This window comes from Pseudochaenichthys georgianus, chromosome 14, assembly GCF_902827115.2.
Source record: "Pseudochaenichthys georgianus chromosome 14, fPseGeo1.2, whole genome shotgun sequence".
Lineage (NCBI taxonomy): Eukaryota > Metazoa > Chordata > Actinopteri > Perciformes > Channichthyidae > Pseudochaenichthys > Pseudochaenichthys georgianus.
The window spans coordinates 3,425,635-3,450,314 of NC_047516.1; the positions used below are offsets into that span (position 1 = coordinate 3,425,635).

Genomic DNA, 24,680 nt, shown 5'->3' on the forward strand with positions numbered 1-24,680 from the left:
ACGTGAATATCACCGGTACCTAAAGAAAAAAGACTGAAGTGTAAACCCAACTCCCACTCGCATTTATCCTCCACCACTCGCAGAGAGTTCAGACCGAGCCAAAGCTATTACAAATGCCAAATATCCTTATGTTGCCATGTTAGCAAAGCGCTACCTGGCTGTATCTGCTGCCTCTGTCCCTAGCGAGAGGGTGTTCTCCACAGCAGGAGACATTGCTCGTGACAGCAGATCTGCTCTTTCGGCAAGCAATGTGGACAAGTTAATCTTTCTTTAAAAAAACATGAAAATACAATGACAAGCAAGTCCTAATGTCAAACTGGCTGCTTAGGTGCAGTTCAGTTCAAATACAGATTATTTCAGTTAATCGAAATGCTGCACCTTAATGTTCATTTTATTATATTTTGTATTTATTTGAGTGAATATTCATAGTTTAATAATAATTAAAAACCCAAAACTAATAGTTTATGTTTTGTGAGTACTAGTACAGTAAAGTTCAAATACAGATTATTTCAGTTCATCGAAATGCTGCACCTTAATGTTTATTTTATTATATTTTGTATTTATTTGAGTGAATACATTATTCACAGTTTAATAATAATAAAAATATATATATACGTTTTGTGAACAAAAATTCTGCTGTACCGAAAACGTACCGAACCGAACCGTGACCAAAAAACCAAGGTACGTACCGAACCGAAATGTTTGTGAACCGTTACACCCCTAGCAGACACCCGTATGTAAAGTAGAGATGTAACTGTTTATTGCCTTTATTTTTATATAAATATGGTGTGAGTGCAAACATTGCACTATAACTTAAGCTGAAGCTAACAGTAATAACTATAAGATCTATCTGAAATAAATAAGTGTACTGAAACAAATACCAATAACTGTATTGCATCGTTTTCTTATGCGCAATTACTTCATACTGTCTAGTTCTCTTTTTCGTCCTGCATTTAGTGTGCCCCCCTCAGAAAATAACTGGCCCCCCCAGTGAAATTGGTCTAGAACCGCCACTGGTGATGACGTTTCACCAACGAGGCGTTTTGGGGAGTTCTTCTCTGTGTTAGAGTTTTACTCGCTACAGGGTGTACTTTGAGGGTTTTGACTCTGCAGACCGTTTACATGCATAAAAACCTTCAGAACAACAAGGGGACGGGCAATAACCGGAAAAGCATGACATGTCACCTTTAAAATACATCTGTGCTCTCCTCTCCTGCTTCAAAGGTTGCACCCTGCCACACTCACTTAGGTAGGGCCACACCTCATTTGCTGATATCAAAATCCTTCGGGATCGCTTAAACAGATTAAAGAGAGTTGTCTGAATTGAAACAGCAGTTCATTGAACCTGGTTCTTCGGGGAGTTGATAGAGGTGAGATCTTGCTGACGTTGGTGCATCTGAGCTAAGCAGTAAACTTACATAGACTCAGTAACTTCAGTCCGAGTAATTTCCCGGAATAAATTATCAGGACCTCACCGACTCTTACAATGTCTATTTCTATCCAGATGATAAGGCTGGTTATGAAACAAAGGGAGGAGCTGCAGACAGGAAGGGACGTTGAAAGTGAAAGTATGAAGTCAGACTGCCAGACGCCATTACACACTTCGACAGAGCAGCAGGAGGAAAACAGGGTGAGTGTTAACAAAAGGCTCTGCTGGGTCTTTAAGACATTAACCATTTAATCTGTTATACCATGTCAGAAAATAATCCGTAAACAAAAATATATACTTCCTGGAGTCGAAGGAGACAACTTTTCACTGCTTCCTCATTCATCAGAGTTACATGTAACAGCACAGTCAAAATGGAGAGCAGCCCGTCTGAAGTCTGACTGATGTGTTGTATTTAAACCAAGTCCATCATTAGGCAAGGCAAGTTTATTTATATAGCACCTTTCAACACAAGGCAATTCAAAGTGCTTTACACAAATGAAAGACATTCAGAAACATATTATGAAATGGCATTTAAAAACACTCATTTAAAAGCAAAGATAATAAAACATGCAGATACTCACCGTCCTCTGTTGTGCTGGTTGATACGCTTGTTTTCCATGGCAGTGCATGTGCTATGCATATTGTCCTTACATTTCTGTTTATTTGCAGGCATAGGAGAAACACACTTAAATGTGTACGAACTGGTTTTGCTTTAGGCAAGGCAAGTTTATTTATAGATCATCTTTCAACACAAGGCAATTCAAAGTGTCAGGGTTGAGTGAAGCAGGCAGGACCCAAGCGCAGATTTAAACAGAAAATACCTTTATTTCAAGGCTAAAGAAACAAAGCTGAACACAGTCAAACAACAACAAGGCTCTCACAAAGACTGACAGAAAAACCAGAACTTAAATGCACACAAGACTAATCAAACCAAACCGCCCCCTACCCCTCCGTTTGCGCGTTCACGCGGAGGGTCCGCCATATTGAGGGCTGTTCCAAAGCAGCGAGTGTGGAGGGGGAGTGGGCTATCAAGCCCTCAAACAGCGAGGCTGAAGTCGAATAGTCCATTTAGCTTAGGAACCTTCCTAAAGGAGTGAAATGACCCGGAAGTCCCTCAGTGGCAGCCATGATAAGTGCCGTTCGAATTCTCTAGAATGATGAGAATGATAGGAAAGGAGGTTTCAAACTTCCTTTATAGCCTCCTTTAGCTTAGGAACCACTGGACCTCCCTAACCGACAGGAGAAGCGAAAATGCTGCCCCACAATGCCTTGCAGCCGCAGCATTTGCCGTCACTCAACAGTCGGCCGTTCACGGAAACAACCGATTATGACGGAGAAATTATATCATGAAAGTTACGGTGCTTATTAAGCTTTTTAAAACATAGGTGGTAAGTTGGCAAAGTGCTTTGTTTTGAACGTTCATCAGTATTATACTCAAAGAGAGAAATATGAACGTTAGTTTTTACTGAAATGATCAAATAAAGTCAACATTTCAGTCTTCACTGAGCTGTGTGGGGTTTGTTCAACTTTTAAAAGATGTTTGAATGGTGATATACACAGTGATAGATGTTAAGGACTAACGTTTATAATAAATACATCTGTATTGATTTTAAGATCTTTAGTTCATACAATCATACGTATTGGGATCATTGGTATTAATGTGGACCGGAGGGAGAGGGTGAAGAGCATAAGTTTCACTTTCCTTTTTTATTTCAATTCCAACTTTGGTCATGAAGAATATGTTTCTCTGTTGTCCACGTTCATAAAGCAAAGCAGCAGCATCAGAGCACGGAGCAGAGTCTCTAGATGAGTCCCTCGTTCTTATTGAACATCCATGTTGTAGTCCGCTGTATAGAAAACGGTGGTTTCCATAGTTTCCCCACAGCAGCAGACGCACACAATGACGTCCGCAGTCTCTTCTCCTAAGTCCTTTTGAATTCTCCTATCCACTATCCCTTAACCCCGTGACGTTTCACTCAGAGGTCAAGGAATAGACGATAGGGTTAGAACTTAGGAGCTGATTTTTAAACTATCCGACTGCAGCCCGAGTCTGCAGCGGTGCTGACTTGAGACCGGTCTCGACCTGACCGGAGTCACGCTGTGTGTGTCCGTCAGGAAACAAGCTGTGTACAAGTTCCAGCAAACATCCACTGATAGACTGCGATGTTAACAACCTCATGATAACCTCATATGTTTTTAACTTAGGATCATACCTGTGTTTAGTCTAGAAAAAGGTAAATGTGTGCATTTTATTATAAAGTTGTGTATATTTACAGACCGTTGCAAAAACTAAGAAGCTTATAAACATCAGGTTTAAAACTAAAAGAGCTTTGAAACACAATGAAAGATGTTTAGAGTTTTATTTGAGTTATTCATTTAAACTTTCTGTCTAAGAGATGCTGATTTGAAACCGTTGTTACATACAGTTACGGCACTTCCTGTTTCTGCCGGAGAGAGGGGAGGCCGTCCCAAAGCTTGCTGCTGCTCCCTCCATCTGACAGGAGGAGCCTCGTTGCGCTGCGAGTGTGGCGACAGACGGAGTTCACTCCGTCACGGAGGGGGAGGGTCGAGGGAGTGGTTTGGGATTGGGCCAGAGACAGGAATCAACAGACAAGACAGGGGGTGAACACTTTTCAAAATAAAACAGGAAACCAGAGACAGACAAAAACAACACAGACAGACCGTGACACAAAGTGCTTTACAAAAATGAAAGACATTAAGAAAATGGCATTTAAAAACAGTCATTAAAAAGCAAAGATAATAAAATAAACATTAAAAGACGAAATACATGAATCAAAGTTACAGTGCAGTTTAAGATGTGAATAGTTCAATTAAAAGCAGCGGCAAATCGTACTTCACGACAATTCTCCCTTCCATACGATCCCTGCGTTGCCAGGTGCACTTCGAGATGGGACAACTAAGATGTGGCACACCCAGGGAATCAAAGCATGTGGGGATCTCTACGAGAATAACTTACTTATGACCTTTGGACAGCTGTGTAATTCCTTCAGCCTCCCAACTACTAATTTCTTCAAATATTTGCAAGTCAGACACTTTTTAAGCACACTTCATGGGGAAAACTCCACTCCCTTAAAGTCTCTCCCAATTGACAATGTTCTAAAAGGAGTTAACCCCAGAGGTATACTTTCCTTGACATATAACCACAAGACCTGAGTTAAATTGGGAGTCATTATGTGAGGAGGCCCTCACTTTCTCACACAACAGCCGACATACACTTTTGCAGTTTAACATTGCTCACAGAACCTACTTTTCACCAGAAAGACTTCATGGGATAAATCAATACATTTCAGATCCCTGCCCTAGATGTACTACAGAGACAGGTAGCCTGATTCACATGTTCTGGGATTGTAATACAGTAAAACACCACTGGGATGGGAGATTCTTAAAGAGATTTCTGGGTATGAGATTCCTAGTACACCTAAATTAACCCTGTTAGGCGACATTTCTGACTTCCCTTCACACAAAAGGAATAAGGTGCGCCTAATCAAACTGGAAATGATTGCTGGCAACAAATGTATTGCTCTATTATGGAAGAGTGCAGAACCCCCCCCCCCCCCCCATATCCATATGGCTCAAATAAATCTCCTCATGATGTGAGAACAAATTATGTTTAATCTTAAAAGAAAGCCACATCTCTTTGATAAGTGCTGGTCTGGCTTTAGGAAAGATATAGAGCAAGTATAGTACAGTGTGGCCCTGGCTGGAGGTAGGGGTGGGTGGGACTGGTCTTAGGGGTTTTCTGTTTTGTCATGTCATTGTGTATTTTGATTTATTTGTGTCAATGCTATTACTGTAATGGTCTTTGTATGTTATTATCATGATTGTTTTGTCATCTTTTTTGTATTTCTTTTTTATATAGCACCTGTAATTGTGATTTTCTCCTGTTGCGTGTTATGTGTGGGGAAAAACCAATAAATAGTGTTAAAATATATTTTTTAAAAGCAACGACAAAAAGAAAAGTCTTCTTGCTGGATTTAAAAGTAGTCAGAGTTGCAGCGGACCTGCAGGTTTCTGGGAGTTTGTTCCAGATATTTGGAGCATAATAACTGAACGCTGCTTCTCCATGTTTAGTTCTGACTCTGGGGACAGAGAGCTGACCAGTCCCTGAAGACCTGAGAGATCTGGATGGTTCATAGTTTAGCAGGTCAGAAATGTAATTTGGGCCTAAACCATTCAGTGCTTTAAAAACCAGCAGCAGTATTTAGAAATCTATTCTTTGACACACAGGAAGCCAGTGTAAAGACTTCAGAACAGGAGTGATGTGATCCACTTTCTTAGTGTCAGTGAGGACTCGAGCAGCGGCGTTCTGAATCAGCTGCAGCTTCCTAATAGATGTTTTAGTGAGACCTGTGAAGACACCATTGCAGTAGTCGAGTCTACTGAAGATAAAAGCATGGACAAGTGTTTCCAGATCCTGCTGTGACATTAGTCTTTTAATCCTAGATATGTTCTTTAGGTGATAGTAGGCTGATTTAGTAACTGTTTTAATGTGACTGTTGAAACTCAGGTCAGAGTCCATGACTACACCTAGATTTCTGGCTTTATCTGTTGGTTTGAACATTGCAGACTGAAGCTCAGCGCTAACTTTTATTATTAGGATGGTTTAGATCAGTGCTTCTCAAAGTGTGGTCCGCGAGCGCCCCCTAGTGGTCCGTGAGTATATTGGTAACATTTGAAATAAATAAATACATTTAAGTACACCTTCATCACACATGTTGCCACTTGTTTGTACCATTTTCAGGCGATTTGTAAAAAACGATGTGTTTTTAGATATTTGTGGAGTTAGGTGGTCCACGAGTGTTTTTTTATTGGTTAAGTCCTTGGTATGAAAAAGTTTGAGAAACACTGGTTTAGATTGACATCATGTAATTGTGTTATTAAAATGTGTGTGTGTGTGTGTGTTCATTCCAGCAGTGTTACTGGTTTATCTCCAGACTGGAGAAGATGAGTGATTGTCTGTCTCTGAAGAGTGACCCGTCGAAAGGGAAACCTCCAGACATCAGTGATGAACCTGGACCCTCAGACAGGAAGTAAGAGTTTGTTTCTGTTTCTACGGTAACCTGAGCTGAAGAGCATTCAGGTTTTATATAATCTGAACTGTTGTTTTATTATTACATGAGAGTACAGACACTCTGTCGAGTGTAGTACAGACATGCAGTAGATTACAAACATGTAAAACTTCACAAATGAATTATAATTACAACCCATCAATAAACGCGGTAAAGTACAGTAAACAAGGACAAAGAGGAGAGTAAACAATATTTTGGATATTTCAATATGCTATTATCATCAATGTATCCGTGTCATGAAATGTTTTTAATAATATTTTAAACAATATAAATCTTCCAACAAATTAGTTGACTACCTCAGCATCTTTTAGACGTATTTTAAGATGTTTATTAGTAATAGTAATTTCCTGGCGAGCTGGTTGTGTTTAGCAGATGTAACTGATGTACTGACTCGGTCCAAAAAAACATGCCACATCACTCCGATCCTTTCTGCCCTGCACTGGCTCCCTGTCCATCTCAGAACCCAATTCAAAGTACTGGTCTTCACATATAGAGCTGTCCATGGCCAAGCCCCAGCCTACATCAATGACCTGATCCACCCGCACATCACAAACCGGGCCCTGAGGTCCTCTGAGCAAGGCCTCCTAAGGGTGCCCCGAACCAGGCTAAAGACTAAGGGTGCCCCGAACCAGGCTAAAGACTAAGGGTGCCCCGAACCAGGCTAAAGACTAAGGGTGACCGTGCCTTTGAGGCGGTGGCCCCAAGGCTTTGGAACAAACTCCCCAAAATAATAAAAACCTCGGCCTCAATAGAGATTTTTAAGGGGCGGTTAAAGACCCACCTCTTCCGACAGGCCTTTGGGTCGTCGGAGGAGGTGAGTTAGTGGCTGTCTTTTTTATTTTTTATTATTGGTGTTTTGTCGTATGTTTTATCCTATGTATTACCTGCTGCCGTTTTATGCCTTTTATTCTACATTTTATAGTTGTACTGTGAATTGTGTCCTGTGTACTGTACTGTGAAGCACTTTGTACATCCGTGTTGAGAAGGGTGCTATATAAATAAAGTTTTACTTTTTACTTACATGTAGAGTCAATACAAAGACACACATTTGTACCTGGCAACACGAAGGAAATGAAGAAGTGAAATTCATCACACAACTGGAAAAGTTACTACTTGAGTGTAAAGTTTGAGACGCTCCGTTACAAAATCCTGTCAGTGTTGAGATCCGGCTCCTAGTCTCTGACACACTGAGATGAATCAGAAAAGGGAACATCAGCACCCAGAGCTCTTCAGCACCTCATATTAAATCCGGGTTATTCATGTGCGTGTATAAACCAGAGATTGTCTGTGGCACTAACAATATAATAGCTGCTGTTCTTATGACTGGGTGGAGTTATTTTGAGTGTTGATGGAGCAGCTACAATGTTAGCCTAGCTCTAATCAAACCGATCTCCATTCAGAGTGTTTTGCTGGTTGTGTTGCAGACAGACCTGACAAAGCATCAACTCAGGCTTTTTACAGTTTAAGGTTCTGCTCCTCACGTACAGAGCCCTGAATGGACAAAGCCCAAAATACCTCTGTGACCTCATTCATACCCAGACATCTACCCGCTCTCTCCGCTCCAGCCACGCTCCTCTTCTCTACATCCCCCGCACACGTCTCCGGACAATGGGAGACCGAGCCTTCTGCTAATTCGCCCCGCGCCTCTGGAACTCCCTCCCAGATCAGCTGAGATCTGCCCCTTCCACCGAGGTCTTCAAAACCGGCCTTAAGACCCTCTTCTTTCGGCAGGCCTTCGAATAAACTTTGAGCACGGTACACCTGGAGTACTGCCATTTGTATCGCTATCTCCGACTTTTATTTTTGTACTCTATTTTATATTTTGATTTCTTATTATTATTACAATTATTTGTTTAATCTCTCAAAGTGTATCAGTATCCCTTGTTGTGAAGCACTTCGAGATTTGTCTTGGCAGATGAGAAGCGCTATATAAATTAAATATATTATTATTATTATTATTTACAAATCACTATTATTACGTTGTTATTTCGGCATCGTTTCCATATGTTTCATGACATTAATTCACAGTAAATTCACATGAAATTGGGTTCATAGTGCTGTGGTGTAGATTCAAAATGACAATAATATTTGAAACAATATAAATCTTCCAACAAATTAGTTGACCCTATCCCCAGTACTCGAGTTGTAAAAAGAAAACAGGGGGGGATGGTGGATGTTATCATATGGGGACATAATTTGTGCTGATAACCCGCCGAGGGGAGACCAACCAGCATACAGATAATTATTATACTCCTACAACAACATGCATGTTATGGATGTTCAGATACTCCTTTCATTGCTCTTGACCAAGGCACCTCAGAATTAGAGTCGGTCCCCGGGCTGCCATGGCACCACTAACATTTAGGGTCAAATGCAGAGGACAATTAGTGCAAAATCTTTTTTTCACTTTAATTTAAAGGGGGGGAGGGGATACAAAAATGTGGTTATAATAGAAGTCTAAGGTACAAATCTTGTAGGTTAACAGTCCCTCCTTTATTATTCAGATGGATCAACTGATTATACTAATAATAAAGTCAAATTTGTTTTTAGAATATTGAATTATAGTGTATTTTTTCAAAAAAGCAGTTACTGGTATCAAAACTGGTATTTAAAGGGTTACATTTTTATCGTAATTAATTAAATCATTATGTAAATTAAACACTTCATGAACAATTTGAGAATTTTTTTTTGAAAAATATTGATCCGTCATCATTTTATTGCAGTTCAAATACAAATATTTTATGTTAACATTCCCAATGTTACTTTTTTTTAACAGGGCATTAAGTGCAAATTGAAATTGTTTACAAAATATGAAAATATATTAAAAGATTATACAGATAATACAAAATAGGACCAATGTTGTCAATGGCAGCCTACTCCACTCTCCCCATCTCATAGAAGTTTCCAGGATGTTCATAATCATGCTTTTTGGTCTCAATTTGTCTGGCTCTTGCTTTCGGATGGTTAGCTAAGCAATGGCTTTGAAGCCAAGTCTTGACTTATACCTCAGGTCTGAACTTGTTCAGTGGAGGGCCAACACTTGATGAAAAGCAAGGCTGACATGCTTTTTACCTCTCAGGAGCTTCTAGTTGTGGTTAAAATGTTCATCTGACTAAACCCACGTTCACACTCAGCTGTGGAGATGACCAGAGTGTTCACTGCTTGAAGGAGGGGTTTCAGCTCTTCTGGTGCTGGTGGTATCATTTCATCAACAGTTTTGAGTCTTACCAGCTAGCTAACACGAGAGAAAAACGTAGCTAAACTCTAAACTAAGTTGTTATTGCTGCGTATGTCCATAGATTCCACCTTTGGTGACTAAAGTAATGAGTAAAGATTACTGACTCTTGACTTACCTGAAATGTTATTTTTAGTATTTTTAAATATGAAGTCCCTCAGATCGCGTTGTCCTCCTGGTCGCTTGGCCATTGTGATAACCGTTACCTGCGCTTCTGGCATCGATCAAACAGGTGCATCACGGCGCTCTGGCGCCCTCTAGGGCACTCGCATAGTATAGCGTCAGTGACTTGTTAAACATGTCATTGTGTGTGCGTGCTCCCTCGCCCACAGTATTTTACTCAAAATGCGCAAAATGAATGTTGAAATAGCAGTAATACCAGTGCCACGTTCATTGATAAAATTACATAAGGGATGGAAAGGGGGAATGGCAGTTTTAGAAGGGGGATGATTTTGACCGTTTTTATTTCAACTCAACTCGAGTACTGCCTATCCCCTCAAACCTCCTTCAGACTATCGCTCCTGATATTCTACCGTTTCTCACCCATTTCATCAACACTTCTCTAACTTCTGGTCACTTTCCAAACAGTCTCAAGGAGGCAAGAGTAAACCCTCTCCTAAAGAAACCCACTCTCAACCCGTCTGACGTTATAAACTACAGGCCTGTCTCTCTCCTCCCGTTCCTGTCTAAAACACTTGAACGCGCTGTCTTTAAACAACTCTCCTGCTATCTCCATCAGAACAACCTTCTGGATCCGCACCAGTCTGGTTTCAAGGCAGGTCACTCCACAGAAACTGCCCTCCTTGCTGTCACTGAGGAACTGCACACTGCCAAAGCAGCCTCCCTCTCCTCTGTCCTCATCCTGTTGGACCTGTCTGCTGCATTCGACACGGTGAACCATCAGATCCTCCTTCGCACTCTCCAAGAACTTGGAGTTTCAGGCTCTGCACTTTCCCTCCTCACCTCACACCTCAAAGACCGCACCTACAGGGTTACTTGGAGAGGGTCCGAGTCCGACCCTTGTCAATTAACTACAGGGGTCCCTCAGGGCTCTGTTCTTGGTCCCCTCCTCTTCTCCCTGTACACAAACTCGCTCGGATCAGTCATTAGCCCGCATGGTTTTTCATACCACTGCTACGCTGACGACACCCAATTAATTCTGTCCTTTCCCCGCTCAGAGACCCAGGTCGTCGCACGCATCTCTGCTTGTTTAGCTGACATCTCTCAGTGGATGTCTGATCATCATCTCAAGCTCAACCTTGACAAAACTGAACTGCTTTTCCTTCCGGGAAAAGATTGTCCCACTCTTGACCTGACTATCAACATCGGCCCCTCTGTTGTTTCCCCGACTCAGACTGCAAGGAATCTGGGTGTGACCCTAGATAACAACCTGTCCTTCACTGCAAACATCGCTGCTACAACCCGCTGCTGCAGATACACGCTTTACAGCATCAGGAGGATGCGTCCCCAGCTGACCCAGAAAGCCACGCAGGTTCTGGTCCAGGCTCTCGTCACCTCACGCCTAGACTACTGCAACTCCCTCCTGGCTGGTCTACCTGCATGTGCCCTCCGACCTCTGCAGCTCATCCAGAATGCAGCGGCTCGTCTGGTCTTCAACCTTCCAAAATGTTCCCACACCACGTCGCTCCTCCGCTCCCTCCACTGGCTTCCGGTAACTGCTAGAATCCACTTCAAGACACTTCTGGCCCTTCCTACATCCAGGACATGGTTAAACCGTACACCCCAGCACGTGCACTCCGCTCTGCATCAGCCAAACGACTCGCTGCACCCTCGCTGCGAGGGGGACCCAAGTTCCCATCAGCAAAAACACGTGGGTTTGCTATCCTGGCTCCAAAATGGTGGAACGAGCTCCCCATTGACATCAGGACAGCAGAAAGCTCACACATCTTCCGGCGCAGACTGAAAACTCATCTCTTTCGACTCCACTTCGAGCGATAGAACTATTAACAAAGCACTTATATACTAATAAAGGACTGGCTTACCTAAAGCCAGTTGAGTAGTACTTGAAATGCTTGGCTCTATGAAACCTGATGTACTTATATGATTCTGTTTTCTTCAAGGTTGTGTCTTCCTGGTCGAATGCACTTACTGTAAGTCGCTTTGGATAAAAGCATCAGCTAAATGCAATGTAATGTAATTAACACCCATATAACACTCAGACACTCAAATCCAAATCCAGCACCAGACACTTTTTTACGATGCTATGGAAAATCTTGCACTCATTTCCCAAAGACTGTTATTTTGTGTATAGTTATTGTTGTGTTTTTTTAATCTTAATGTTAGCACATGTATAGGATATACATATTTTATACATATTTGTATACATATTTTAATTTTTATATTTGGGATTGTGGGAAATGGTATTTTGATCTCTCTGTCTGTACACACAAACTGAAAGATTGACAACAACGTTCACTTTGACTTTTGACTTGAATTCAGCTGATGTTATTAATCCAGACACAAAGCTGTGTGGTTTACTAATTATATTCCACCTTGTTGTACCATTGGTGAGAATCAGCTCCACTAATGTAAAGTGCTATAAAGGATGTGTTCATCTCCACAGAGGGAAGAGGAGAAGTCCTGCCGGTCAGATCAGAACTGTACGAGGTAAGAGGCCGAACACATGCAGCATCTTTACCTGGGCGCTCAGGAAAACATTAGCCCTGCACAAATATAACATTTACGTAAGATAGTAAAGATATCTGCCAGCAAGTATTTGTTGGTTCCTTCTGGAGTCTTCATGTCCAGGATTTGTGTATTTTGTCGTGTCGTAAAGTATAGACATTAGGTTCTATGAAAATCATGACATTTAAACTATATTCTTACGTTTTAATTTAATCATCAGATTCTTAAAAGAATTTTCTTATTCTCACATGTGTTATTCTCTTTCAGCAGATAGTGGTCTGCAGGAGGTTTTAGATGAACATAGGATCAGTCTGAGGAGGAGATGTGAACGTGTTACTGAAGGAACTGGTCAAAGTGAAACCCTCCTGAACAGGATCTACACTGAGCTCTACATCACACAAGGCCAGAGTGAAGAGGTTAATACCCAGCATGAGGTGAGGCAGCTGGAGACAGCGTACAAGAAAGAGACCCTCCTTGCCACTCCAATCAAGTGCCAGGACATCTTTAAAGCCTCACCTGACCAACACACTCACATCAGAGCGGTCCTGACGAATGGAGTCGCTGGAGTTGGAAAAACCTTCTCAGTGCAGAAGTTCACTCTGGACTGGGCCGAGGGTTTGGAAAACCAAGATGTCAGTCTGGTGATCCCGCTCTCCTTCAGGGAGCTGAACCTGATCAAAGGTGAGCAGTACAGTCTTCTCAGGCTGCTCCATGTCTTCCATCCGACCTTACAGGAGGTCACAGCAGAGCAGCTGGCTGTCTGCAAAGTGCTGTTCATCTTTGACGGCCTGGATGAAAGCAGACTTTCTCTGGACTTCAGAAACAGTGAGGTTGTGTCTGAGGTCTCTCGGCCGTCCTCAGTCAACGTGCTGCTGACAAACCTCATCAGGGGGAAGCTGCTTCCCTCGGCTCTCGTCTGGATAACTTCCAGACCTGCAGCGGCCAATCAGATCCCTCCTGAGTGCGTGGACAGGGTAACAGAAGTACGAGGCTTTACTGACGCCCAGAAGGAGGAGTACTTCAGGAGGAGATTTAGTGATGAAGACCTGTCCAGCAGAATCATCTCTCACATCAAGGGCTCCAGGAGCCTCCACATCATGTGTCTGATCCCACTCTTCTGCTGGATCACTGGTGCAGTTCTGGACGACATGCTGACTACAGACCAGAGGGAAGAGCTGCCCCAGACCCTCACTGACATGTACTCACACTTCCTGCTGGTCCAGACCAAGAGGAAGGAGCAGAAGTATGAAGAGGGACATGAGACGAGTCCACAGCAGCTGACGGAGGCTGACAGGGAGCTTCTCCTGAATCTGGGGAGGCTGGCGTTTGAACATCTGGAGAAAGGAGACATCATGTTCTACCAAGAAGACCTGCAGCGCTGTGGTCTTGACGTCACCAAGGCCTTGGTGCACTCAGGAGTTTGTACAGAGATCTTCAAAAGAGAGAGTGTGTTCTTCCAGAAAACAGTCTACTGCTTTGTTCATCTGAGCCTTCAGGAGTTCCTGGCTGCAGTCTACTTGTTCCACAGTTACACCAACAGAGACACAGCGGTACTGAAGGACTTCCTGCAGAGAGATCAGGGGTACCCATCCCTGGATGTCTTCCTGAAGAAAGCCATGAAGAAATCCCTCCAAAGTAAAAATGGCCACCTGGACCTGTTTGTCCGATTTCTCCACGGCCTCTCTCTGGAGTCCAACCAGAAACTCTTAGGAGGCCTGCTGGGTCGCACAGACAACCAGCCAGAGATCATCCAGAGAGCCATCAGCAACCTGAAGGAGATGAGAGGTCCTTCCTCTCCTGAAAGGAGCATCAACATCTTCCACTGTCTGACAGAGATGAAGGACCACTCAGTACATCAGGAGATCATAGAGTTCCTGAAGTCAGAGAACAGATCAGAGGAACTCTCTGACATTCACTGCTCTGCTCTGGCCTACATGCTGCAGATGTTAGAGGAGGTTCTGGAGGAGTTGGACCTGAAGAAGTACAACACATCAGAGGAGGGACGGCGGAGACTGCTTCCGGCTGTGAGGAGCTGCAGGAAAGCTGTGTAAGTCCAGATGTGATCAACTTTATAAATAAGTGTAGATCAGAAGTTTTTTTTTGTTTGATGTTTTAAATACTTTGACAGAGAAATTAAATGATCCTAGTTATTCTATTTATTTATAATAATGTGATGTTTTAAAGTTTTTTGTTCTCATATTCCTTCGTGTGATGGAGGCGACATGTCAAACAAATGAAGGACTTTAGAGGTTTTCTCACAGCAGCATGTGATCACTGTTACGAACTCAGACACTTAGGATGTAGGACCCAATTGCACGACCCGGGAATTTAAGCACAGGGTGACAAGACACAGGTGGGACCAATCAGGGGCAGGGCTGACACTGATGAGCACAGGAGACACAGGATGGATGACAGGTGCAAAATCAAGAAGCCTGGAATGAGAGAAAGCAAACATAAACAACATGAACCTCTCTAGCATTTCTGTCGGTGCACAACAATCACAACATACAGCAGTATTTTCAGTTATCAGTGAATGCAGTTAGGTTATTAATATATCATTGCAGTTTCTTCAAAATTAAATCAGATCTGTTTTTAACCCAATGCTCAAAGTTTGAGAAACCGGCTCGAGATACACTTTTTGTTATATTCCATGGAATGCTCTTGACATACCGATAGCAATGAATATCTGAAGTGCTTTGACAAAAAATCCATTAAAAAATGTCATCTGTGGAAGCCGTAGCGCTGTAAAAAGCACGACCAATCATTATAGCCGGCCCGGCTAACTGGATGGCCTACCTGCCTGTCAGCCTTCCATCCAACCCGGTATCACGGCAAGACGTGAACATGTGACGATTTACCATATTGGGAGACGTGAAGATGTCACGATTTCATCCCTTCAAACGTGACAGTTACACAGTATTGTTAACATGGCCCAACCAGTGGAGAAATACCCGGAAATGCCAAGCAAATGCTCCCCCGACGGTCGGTTGTTATTGTCAATATTAATATAATAATGATTTATTTTTTAATAGTCACGCTCGATTTCGCCGATTTTCTTGTTGCCCCAGCTGGTCGACACCTCTTTTAGCAGAAACAAAGGCTACATTAATGTATTAAATCGATGTTAATCCATGTGTGTGTTTGTGGAATTAACGGACGTGACGTTGTGCGATTGAGTTGCCAGGCAACAGCTTCGGTTCATGTTAATTGACAAACTCTTCAACTAGAACCGTAGTTATATTTAAAAACATTTTAGAAGGCATCACGAAATACTTTATTTATCAAAATTAAAATTAAAATATGAAGGAATGTGTGTACAACAAAATACACCCGTCATAAGCAATACCGGAAACAGACGTAGGCAAGATCCTAAGCTCGCTGATTGGATGGTTTAGCCGCAATGCACGCTGGGAAATGGGGTTTATGCGATGTGAAATCCGAAAACATTTAAAAAAATAAAATAAAAATACTTTATTCCGAGTGTGCTTGCTTTTCTCTTTGAAAGTCATCACATAACGGCATTGTAATACACGGTTCGGCTGCATTAAATATTACATATCTGCCGTAGTTCTGTATTTATAGAGCCCTGATGAGAAGACTTCTAGACAAACATGAGGAACTGAAAACGTGACGTGGATCATAAATATATAAGCAATTAAACAATATCTTACATTTCTTTTCACACAATACGTCTACTTGCAGTATCAACACTAATTCGGCTCACTTTTATATTTAATCCAATTGGTAGATAGGCTGTATTTACACCATAAAGGTGCACAGCTGATAGAAAGGGACACCTGGTGGTTAAAGCACGTTATTGAATTTTTTATTTTTTATTATTAGATATTAATAGGATCCCTATAAAGTATATTCATTACTCGTTATTCTCTACTAATAGTTAATTAAAGACTGTATATAATGACTATTTTGCACATCTCTTTCAAGACTGTTAAAAAATAAATCATTATTATATTAATATTGACAATAACAACCGACCGTCGGGGTAGAGCATTTGCTTGGCATTTCTGGATATTTCTCCACTGGTTAACATGGGTAAACAATACCGTGTAACTGTCATGTTTGAAGGGACGAAATCGTGACATCTTCACGTCTCCCAGCGTGGTAAATCGTCACATGTTCACATCTTGTCGTGATACCGGGTTGCTTCCATCTGTGCACAAACTTATCTCGTGCCCTCATTGGTCATGTGCGCGTTCGTGTGCGTTGGAGGAGGGGCTCTGTAAGGAAGGGGCAGATTTTTTCCGGCTGTGTATTTTCAAATTCTAGCGCACTCGAGCTGGTTTCTCCAAAATTACCTACCCCACCTTTAAGAGTTTAATATAAGATCTATTATTAAATTAAATTGGCATGATATGTTAAAAGTTGTTCCATCAAATTCAGTAAGGTAATACAATGTTTCCTCTGTTTTTATACTAACACAAGTTGTAATGTATGTGTTATTATAGACTTACTATCTGTAGACTCTCAGAGACTGACTGTGAAGTGGTGGCCTCAGCTCTGATGTCTGACCCCTCCCATCTGAGAGATCTCGACCTGAGTGGCAACTATATGCAGGATTCAGGAGTGGAGCTGCTGAGTTCTGGACTGAAGAGTCCAAACTGCAGACTGGAGACTCTCAGGTCAGTTCACTGACTGCACTTCATCTGTTTGTATTTATGATTTTCTGAATTTGCCCGAAGACATTTTAATGCTTTTATTTTTTTCTGTATTTCCAAATGGAAATGGAATCCAAACGTTAAGAATAACAAAGATCAGAGAAAAAAGAGTAAATGTGTGAGGGAGAGTGTTTGAGCTTCCACAGACCCACACTGGGCTCCACGAGTCAGTGGAGATGCTGTCAGTACTGAGAGGGAGATGAAGGAGTTGTTAAAGATCTGATGAGAGAAGCTGCTGCAGAGAGTTCCAGATTATCAGGGATTTGTTTCTACATCATCGCTGACATTAAAACATTGTTCAGCTCTGATCAGATTATTAAACCTGGAGTTATTTCAAACAGGAAAAAAAATTCTAAAGTGACATCATGTTTTCTTTACTCAGTCTGAAGAGCTGCAGTCTGTCAGAGATCAGCTGTTCTGCTCTGGCCTCAGCTCTGAAGTCCAACCCCTCCCATCTGAGAAAGCTGAACTTGAGAGACAACAAGCTGAAGGATTCAGGAGTGAAGCTGCTGAGAGATCTTCTGGAGAGTCCAGACTGCAGACTGGAGACTCTCAGGTCAGTTCTCCATCTTTAACTTCTGTGCTGAGATTATTATGTGAGAGTTGTGTTGACTCTGAGCTGCAGACATCAGGCTGATATCACACTGATCCTCACTGAGTATCTTAACCCTCTACAGTCTCAGCCCTTTGTTCATGTTGGTGTCCTGGGGGGTATACTACGAAGCAGGATTTTCGCTTAGCCGGCTAAATTCAGGGAAAAGTCCGGCTTTCCGGTCCTACGAAGCTGGTTCTCTTTTTAGCGAGAGCGCGTATGTTTTGGATTAGGTCAACCGGCTAACTCAAACATATCCAGGTTAGGTTGAACCAGCTTCGTAGTACAGGCCTCTGGTCTGTTTCAGTAAGAATGCTTGTTTAGCCTCAGTCCTGCACTGCACTCATGTTATACATCTTCCCTTTTAAGACAAACTAAGCTGTCAGAATGTTTCTGCTGAGGGGATGATACGTTCATGTATACACAACAACAACAACAATAACAACAACAACACTAACGTGTAACCATGTAATGGCCTAAGAAAGGCTAAACAACAACAAAGTATCACAAGTTTAGTTCACTGACTGAATGTTGATCTTTAAATTAAAATAACAAGAACAATCCAACACTGCATAATTCACTCTGAACCTTTAAACACTTGAAATACATCTTATATTCTCCATCCTGTTTCTTATAAAATAAATGATATAGAAAATATATAAATATAATTTATAAATATTTATATTAAAACTACCAAACACTAACAAATAATTTGAGTTTGTTCTGTTTCCATCATGTTTCTGAAGCTACATGATGCTTTACTGACTGAATAGTTTAAACTGAAAAAGCTGTGATTTGATGACTTCACTATTCCTAAAATAAATCATCTGAATGTTATTCTTCACATTTAAAATCTTAGTAAACGTTGTCATCTTGAGTTGAATCAGTCTCTGTGGTTTTATGCTTGTGTGCACATCATGAGTTAGATGGAGCAACTCTTTTTATTGAAGTCGAAGCACGCTGTCTTGAATATTAATGAGCTTTTTTTATCTTTCTGTATCTTACAGTTTTTAACCTGTTAGGAGTTTCCACTTTCTAAACTTCTTCATCTCTGATCAGATTATTAAACCTGGAGTTATTTCAAACAGGAACATTGTTTTCTAAAGTGACATCATGTTTTCTTTACTCAGTCTGAGGAGCTGCAGTCTGTCAGAGATCAGCTTTTCTGCTCTGCTCTCAGCTCTGAAGTCCAACCCCTCCCATCTGAGAGAGCTGAACCTGAGAGACAACAATCTGAAGGATTCAGATGTGAAGCTGCTGAGAGATCTTCTGGAGAGTGCAGACTGCAGACTGGAGACTATATTGTAAGCTGAAAATGCAAAGCCACATTTAGTTAGTAAGCAACTTTCTAACAGACATATGGGATTTTACAGAAGAGTGGAAAAGACGGTCTGTTTTGTTTCCTGTCAGGTTTTTAGTTTCTAGATTAATGACCGGTTATCTCCTGTAATGCAGCTGAGAGCTGTGGCAGTCAGTCGTAGTGTTTGCAGAGGAGATATGTTGGGATGTAAAGCATTAGATCAGTCAGGACTCTGAAGCTGACTCAAAGAACAAACAATTATTTTAAACTTGATCCAAAACTGTTGGATTGTGTTCATCCCTACAGGATCAATGGTGGGATGATCGGAGCCAAGAAACAGAAGAACTGTGAGTAGTGAAACCATATCCTCCATTCATCAAGATATTGTACATTAAAATCTGGTCTTTCTAGTACAACAACAATATATTTTAATTCCATCTTGTTACAGCCATATTTAATCAAAAACAACAGACAACAACATCTAGAGAATCACTCAGACATGAGACCGCACAGTCAAGATGTTCTGGCAGCAGATTAGAAACATTTCAACAGTCTTTTAAATAAAAAAGTAATTTACAAAGTTACGCATAACAGTACATGCTCACATCCAGAAAGTCACAGGGGGACAGAACAATAATTAAACATTCAAAATAAAAGGTGAATGAAATAAACTGGTACATCCTAGAGAGGCTCCGAAGTGAATGACATTAGGTTAACATTACCTCTGAACTAAAGTGGATTCAATATGATGAAGCTGTTTTAGCAGCAGCTCGTTGCTTCACAGCGTTGCTCCTGGACGTTCTGTTGTCTGTCGTCCACATCTCTGATGAAGGCAGGAGCATCATTACTACATTAAACACACAACCTGTAATGTTCTGCCACTAGAGGGCTCTGCAGTGAACTATAGTGAAGCTGGAGGGTGGTGTGGGGGTGAAACAGCGTGGCATCATGGGAGTTGTAGTCTTCAGCTTCTCATGCTTTACACGATGCCATTACAGGAGACCTTGATTAAAATTACACATCTCTCTGAACCATTCGGGTTAATGTATGTCCACAACTCAACACAATGTTAAATAAAATATGAATAACATAGGTGTAGTAGTTTTTAGACATTATAATGAGGAAATGTTATATCTAATAACTTTAAATGAACGAATATCCACCCCTGGGAATGCCAATTTACTTTAACTTTTAAGAGATCTGTTTAATGTAATTGTTGGTCAACAAAAGTATTTCCCCTGTTTATCTAACAGGTTCAAGGCAGGAAATGTCCCAGAAAAATGACCCAGCCGAGGACAGAGTCCCAGCAGACCATTGGGTGCGCTCAGTTCGGACAGAGTTCATTCAAAGAGTGACTCCACCTGTCCTGAACAACCTTCTGGATAGACTCTTTGACTTAGGAGTGATCAATGATTCTGAAATGACGTCAGCCAGAGCCAAACTCGAAAACGAAAGAGCACGAGACGTGGTGGACATGGTGCGAAAAAAAGGAGCGGCAGCATGCAGGGTTCTGATCGATGCTCTCGAAAAGGAAGACCTGTATCTTTACAGCGACCTTGTGAAGTTGCAGGGCAGCAGCCCCGGCTAGTTTACTATGTTAGTACCTGTAACTAGAGATGGGTGTCAGGTACTAAATAGAGTGGTGCAGGGATGAAGTATTTTTGTAGGCCGACCCGGAATAAAGCCCCCAGGTTGTGCGCCGGACTCTGAGGAAAATATTTGTTGTGGTCAAACGGCGGTACTACAATTTCCGTATCAGTCCGTGACGTCACTGGGCCCAGAAATACTTTTTCCCACTGACTAACATTGGGAAAGGTCCTTAAAATTGTAAAATGCACGAAAAGCCGAATCCAGATTTATTTTCTCTCTCCATTCATTCTACTGAGCAAAGAGCAGGAGTTCGGGGGGCGGGGCTTAAGGGGCAACTCAACTGCGCATGCTCTATGAGCTACATACTGTACGGGTACTTCTGCTCTGACAGCCAGGCATGATGGGTAATCTGTGACGTTTTTCCTCTCGAAAATCTCAGGCCATTTTGTCCTCATGCGCCAATGAGCAGCTCTCATAGGAAAGAACGAGACCACGCCTCCGACGCTGTATCCAGTTCTTATTATACATCCATGATGGGTTCCCTCGACAAAAAAGCAGTGGGATTTCTCCATAGGATTTTGGAAAATAGCTCGAAATAAGGTCTGTGGAAAACGAACCTGTTTGATAAATGTACCTTTTTTTCAGCCGGATAATCTCCACATGTCTATCCTACTTTTATAATTTTCGAATCATAAATCTAATCGCAGAAGCAAAATGCTAACGTTATGCTATAAAGTAACTCCAGCAGGGTCGCTGGTTCAACGTCACGCCAACTTAACCTGTTAAACCAGAGCGGCCCCTAATCCGGGTCTGGCGGGTAGTCTGATTTTTTTTATCGGATTAAAAAAAGAGATTCCACAGATTCTATAGGTATTGGTATCATCACTGAGCGATCAGAACTCGCGACAGGGGAAGCAAACACAGACATCACAACACGTAGCATCACGGAGCATTCACGGGACATCTCTTACCTTAGCTGTTGGTTTCTGATCAAAAGTCGTGTTCAATGGCATTAAAACGATAAAAACGCGGCTGAAGGTTAATCCAATGTGTCCGTCACTTTGAACAAATTATTGATAATCCATAATTCCATTTTTATGTAAAAATCGGAGAATTAATATTAGCTGCTAATGGTAGCCACCAGAGTGTATCGCAGCTTCCGGTTCCGGAGCATTCTGGCTGCGCAGCACTCATTCACCAATGGGTAATGTTTAGATGAATTTTAGGAAATTCCCCTCGACTCTATTGGCTCTAACTGTTAAAAAGAGATCAATCATTAAAATCGACCGAGGGGGGCCAGAGATATGGAAAATGCACCCAAATGACCCCAGAAGTGGTAACATGTCACTTGTTTTGCATCAATCTTGATACAGGGTACTTATTATATGTTATAGTTTGGATTCCTAAAGCTTTTAGTCTACTATCCTTCAAGGGTGGTTTTCACTATAAGTACACCAATGTTTTTGGACGGACACTATAATTTTTTTTTTTTTTACTATATTCAATCTGAATTTATACTAAAATTCAAAACATCTATATTGATTCTGACTTTTTTACATCCAACTCACAGGTTTATCATTGCTTTGAGAAAAAAGATTATTTACCCCTTTCAGAAGGGAAGATATAGTCATTTGTTCTGGGAATGTCATTTTCGAGCCTGAGTCCTGAAAAACAGGCTCAACAGGTTAAGATACATTTTCAAAAATACAGATTCAAAGTTTGTTTGTTTTAACAGTTTGCAAGAGGCAAGTACTTGCTTTCAAGCAGAACAGGGAAAGCAAATTTAGCGGGAGTGTTTACATATTCGGCGTAATTACGTACAACGTCCTCGACAACTTCTGTAGTCCTATTCAGCCACTTGTTAACAACCATCGTTTTTCTGACACGTAAACTCTTCAAAAATCACCAGTGTGGTCACTGCTGATGGATTTAATGTCAACAAAACGTGATCCGTCTCTTAAAGGTCTCTTAAAGGTCTCTTAAAGGTCCCACGTCATGGCCATTTCTACTGATCATAATTCCATTGTTGAGGTCGACTAGAATAGATTTATATTGTGCAATTTTCCAAACTCACATTGGTTTCTCTCACAGCATCTCTATAGCATGTGTATTCACTCTCTGTCCTAAACGGCTTGTTGGAGCCCATGAAGTGCTGTTCCAATGTCCAGCATACTTGGAATTCTCCCGAGCCCAGCGTACTTCGTTTGGAGAAATGTCGAGGCTGCACATGTGTAGACTCCGCGGTCTTAAAATCCCCACAATGCTTTGCGCACGGACCAATTTCCCCAAATCTGTGGCAGAAAATGTAAGGAGGGGCCTTACGCATACTTGCACACTTGCTCGCCTGTTCCACTCTTCGTTTTCCGAGTGCCAGGAAGGATTCTTGCCTCGCTTCTGAAGCAAGACGCTCGGAAGACATGTGCTACCAAGCAAGCGTACCCGACATTGAGAAATACCCTGTGTTTACTTCCCGTCTGTCTTCTTCTGTTGTTAGTATTTACAATATCGGCTAAATATGGTTAGAATTATATTGTTTTCCAGGTTCATTACATTTAGTGGGTATGTTTGATAATATATAGTTGAGAAGGGGAATGCGTATTTTAGGCTGATTTTAGGCAGAATTTGTTAAGTTTGTTTTATCTTTAATACTTTTGTATGCATGCTTTATGTAACCTTGAGCTGCCTTTGGCACTTTTCTGCTGTAACAATGTACATTTCCCCTCTGTGGGACGAATAAAGGTATTCTGATTCTGATTCTGATCTTTTCTTAATGCTCAAAGACGCTTTGCATAAAATCAGAACAGAAACAATATAATAGTTTCTGTGTCTTTTATGACTATTCATAAAAGACTCAACGAATAGTCAGATTATCTCAATTTAACATGATTAATAAATAATTTCTCAAGATATAAACATGCAATTGACATCTCTAAGCTGTTGACCAATCACAACAGAGCCGGCCAGCTAACCAATCAGGGCTCTGGTCTCAGACAGAGGGTGAAAGGAGGTGTTGCAGCACAGGCAGTATGAGAAAAATAAAGAGCTTTTTGAACATTAAAACATGGAGACATGTCCCAGTAGAGGCTCTAACCTGAAACCTGAAAATGAGCATAAAGGGCCCCTTTAAGTTTAGGTTGGGATGTTTTCAGTCACATTTATTTGCTTTACAGTAACCACTTTATGAAGCTGGGGAGATGCCAGGTGATGTTTTGAGTGTGTGCAGCGAGAAAGCGTCATTAGGCAGACCTGTTTGTGTGTGAATCTTAGTGGAAAATCATCCCATCATGCCAGATGTCTCTCCTGGGACATCATCCAGCAGGGTTAGAGTTTAACTAAGCCCTTTCAGCTCTGCAGCACAAAAACAACTTATATGATCCCTCCTGACGATGAATACATCACTACGGTTTTTATGCAATATCTGCAGAAAAAGATATTAATGTCCGGTCTAAGTTGCATCTACTCATTGTGCATGATCCCCTGCGGAAAAGTCTTACGAAGATTATGCAACCGACAGTATTTCTTGGATGCAAGCCAAAGCAATGAATTAGGCTGGACGTGCTTTGCACACACATCACCAAGGCTACTATCGCCATAAACAATAAGGCCACTTACACAACTTTAATAGATGGACCTGTTCTCCATGACGTCCCTATAGGTTTCCGTTGTGATAGCAGGATTTAACCGGACGGACAAGTTCTATAAAGATTCAACCGGTACAGTTGTCTTGAATCGGGATCAAGATTGTTAACATGCTTCTGCTGTAAAGTTGGGGATTTTAACATGGGGTGTAAAGACATTCCACAAGTTCTTATATTAAAGAGGACATTATTCACATTTTCAGGTGTATATCAGTATGTAGTGTCTCTACTTTAAAGAGTCCTCTCCTGCTGATGTTCAGGTGTATATCAGTATGTAGTGTCTCTACTTTAAATAGTCCTCTCCTGCTGATGTTCAGGTGTATATCAGTATGTAGTGTCTCTACTTTAAAGAGTCCTCTCCTGCTGATGTTCAGGTGTATATCAGTATGTAGTGTCTCTACTTTAAAGAGTCCTCTCCTGCTGATGTTCAGGTGTATATCAGTATGTAGTGTCTCTGTTTTAAAGAGTCCTCTCCTGCTGATGT

General features: G+C 41.5%; 1 protein-coding gene across 8 annotated transcripts; it reads left to right on the forward strand.

Annotated features, from left to right (window-relative positions):
- Positions 1-1,563: 1,563 nt before the first annotated feature.
- On the forward strand, positions 1,564-23,312 carry LOC117458925 (protein NLRC3-like). Of its 8 annotated transcripts, none has more exons than XM_071205386.1 (11): positions 1,578-1,630; positions 5,522-5,594; positions 6,362-6,480; positions 11,836-11,865; positions 12,339-12,382; positions 12,668-14,447; positions 16,867-17,040; positions 17,459-17,632; positions 18,799-18,972; positions 19,275-19,315; positions 20,222-23,312. In XM_071205386.1, exons 3-11 carry the CDS (start codon positions 6,395-6,397, stop codon positions 20,554-20,556), a joined length of 2,838 nt encoding a protein of 945 aa, XP_071061487.1. In that variant the 5' UTR covers positions 1,578-1,630; positions 5,522-5,594; positions 6,362-6,394; the 3' UTR covers positions 20,557-23,312. The 8 variants fall into 8 exon arrangements, with proteins under 8 accessions (XP_033955555.1, XP_033955556.1, XP_033955564.1 ...); XM_071205387.1 differs by having other exon boundaries at positions 6,365-6,480; XM_034099664.2 differs by lacking the exon at positions 5,522-5,594 and having other exon boundaries at positions 1,564-1,630; positions 6,365-6,480.
- The last annotated feature ends 1,368 nt before the right edge of the window (positions 23,313-24,680 follow it).

Bases quoted from the DNA above. Each gene is read 5' to 3' on its own strand.
- LOC117458925 (XM_034099664.2), top strand. From the start codon at position 1,571: ATGAAGTCAGACTGCCAGACGCCATTACACACTTCGACAGAGCAGCAG. The intron at 17,041-17,458 runs GTCAGTTCACTG...TTCTTTACTCAG, and splicing joins TGCAGACTGGAGACTCTCAG to TCTGAAGAGCTGCAGTCTGT. The intron at 17,633-18,798 runs GTCAGTTCTCCA...TTCTTTACTCAG, and splicing joins TGCAGACTGGAGACTCTCAG to TCTGAGGAGCTGCAGTCTGT.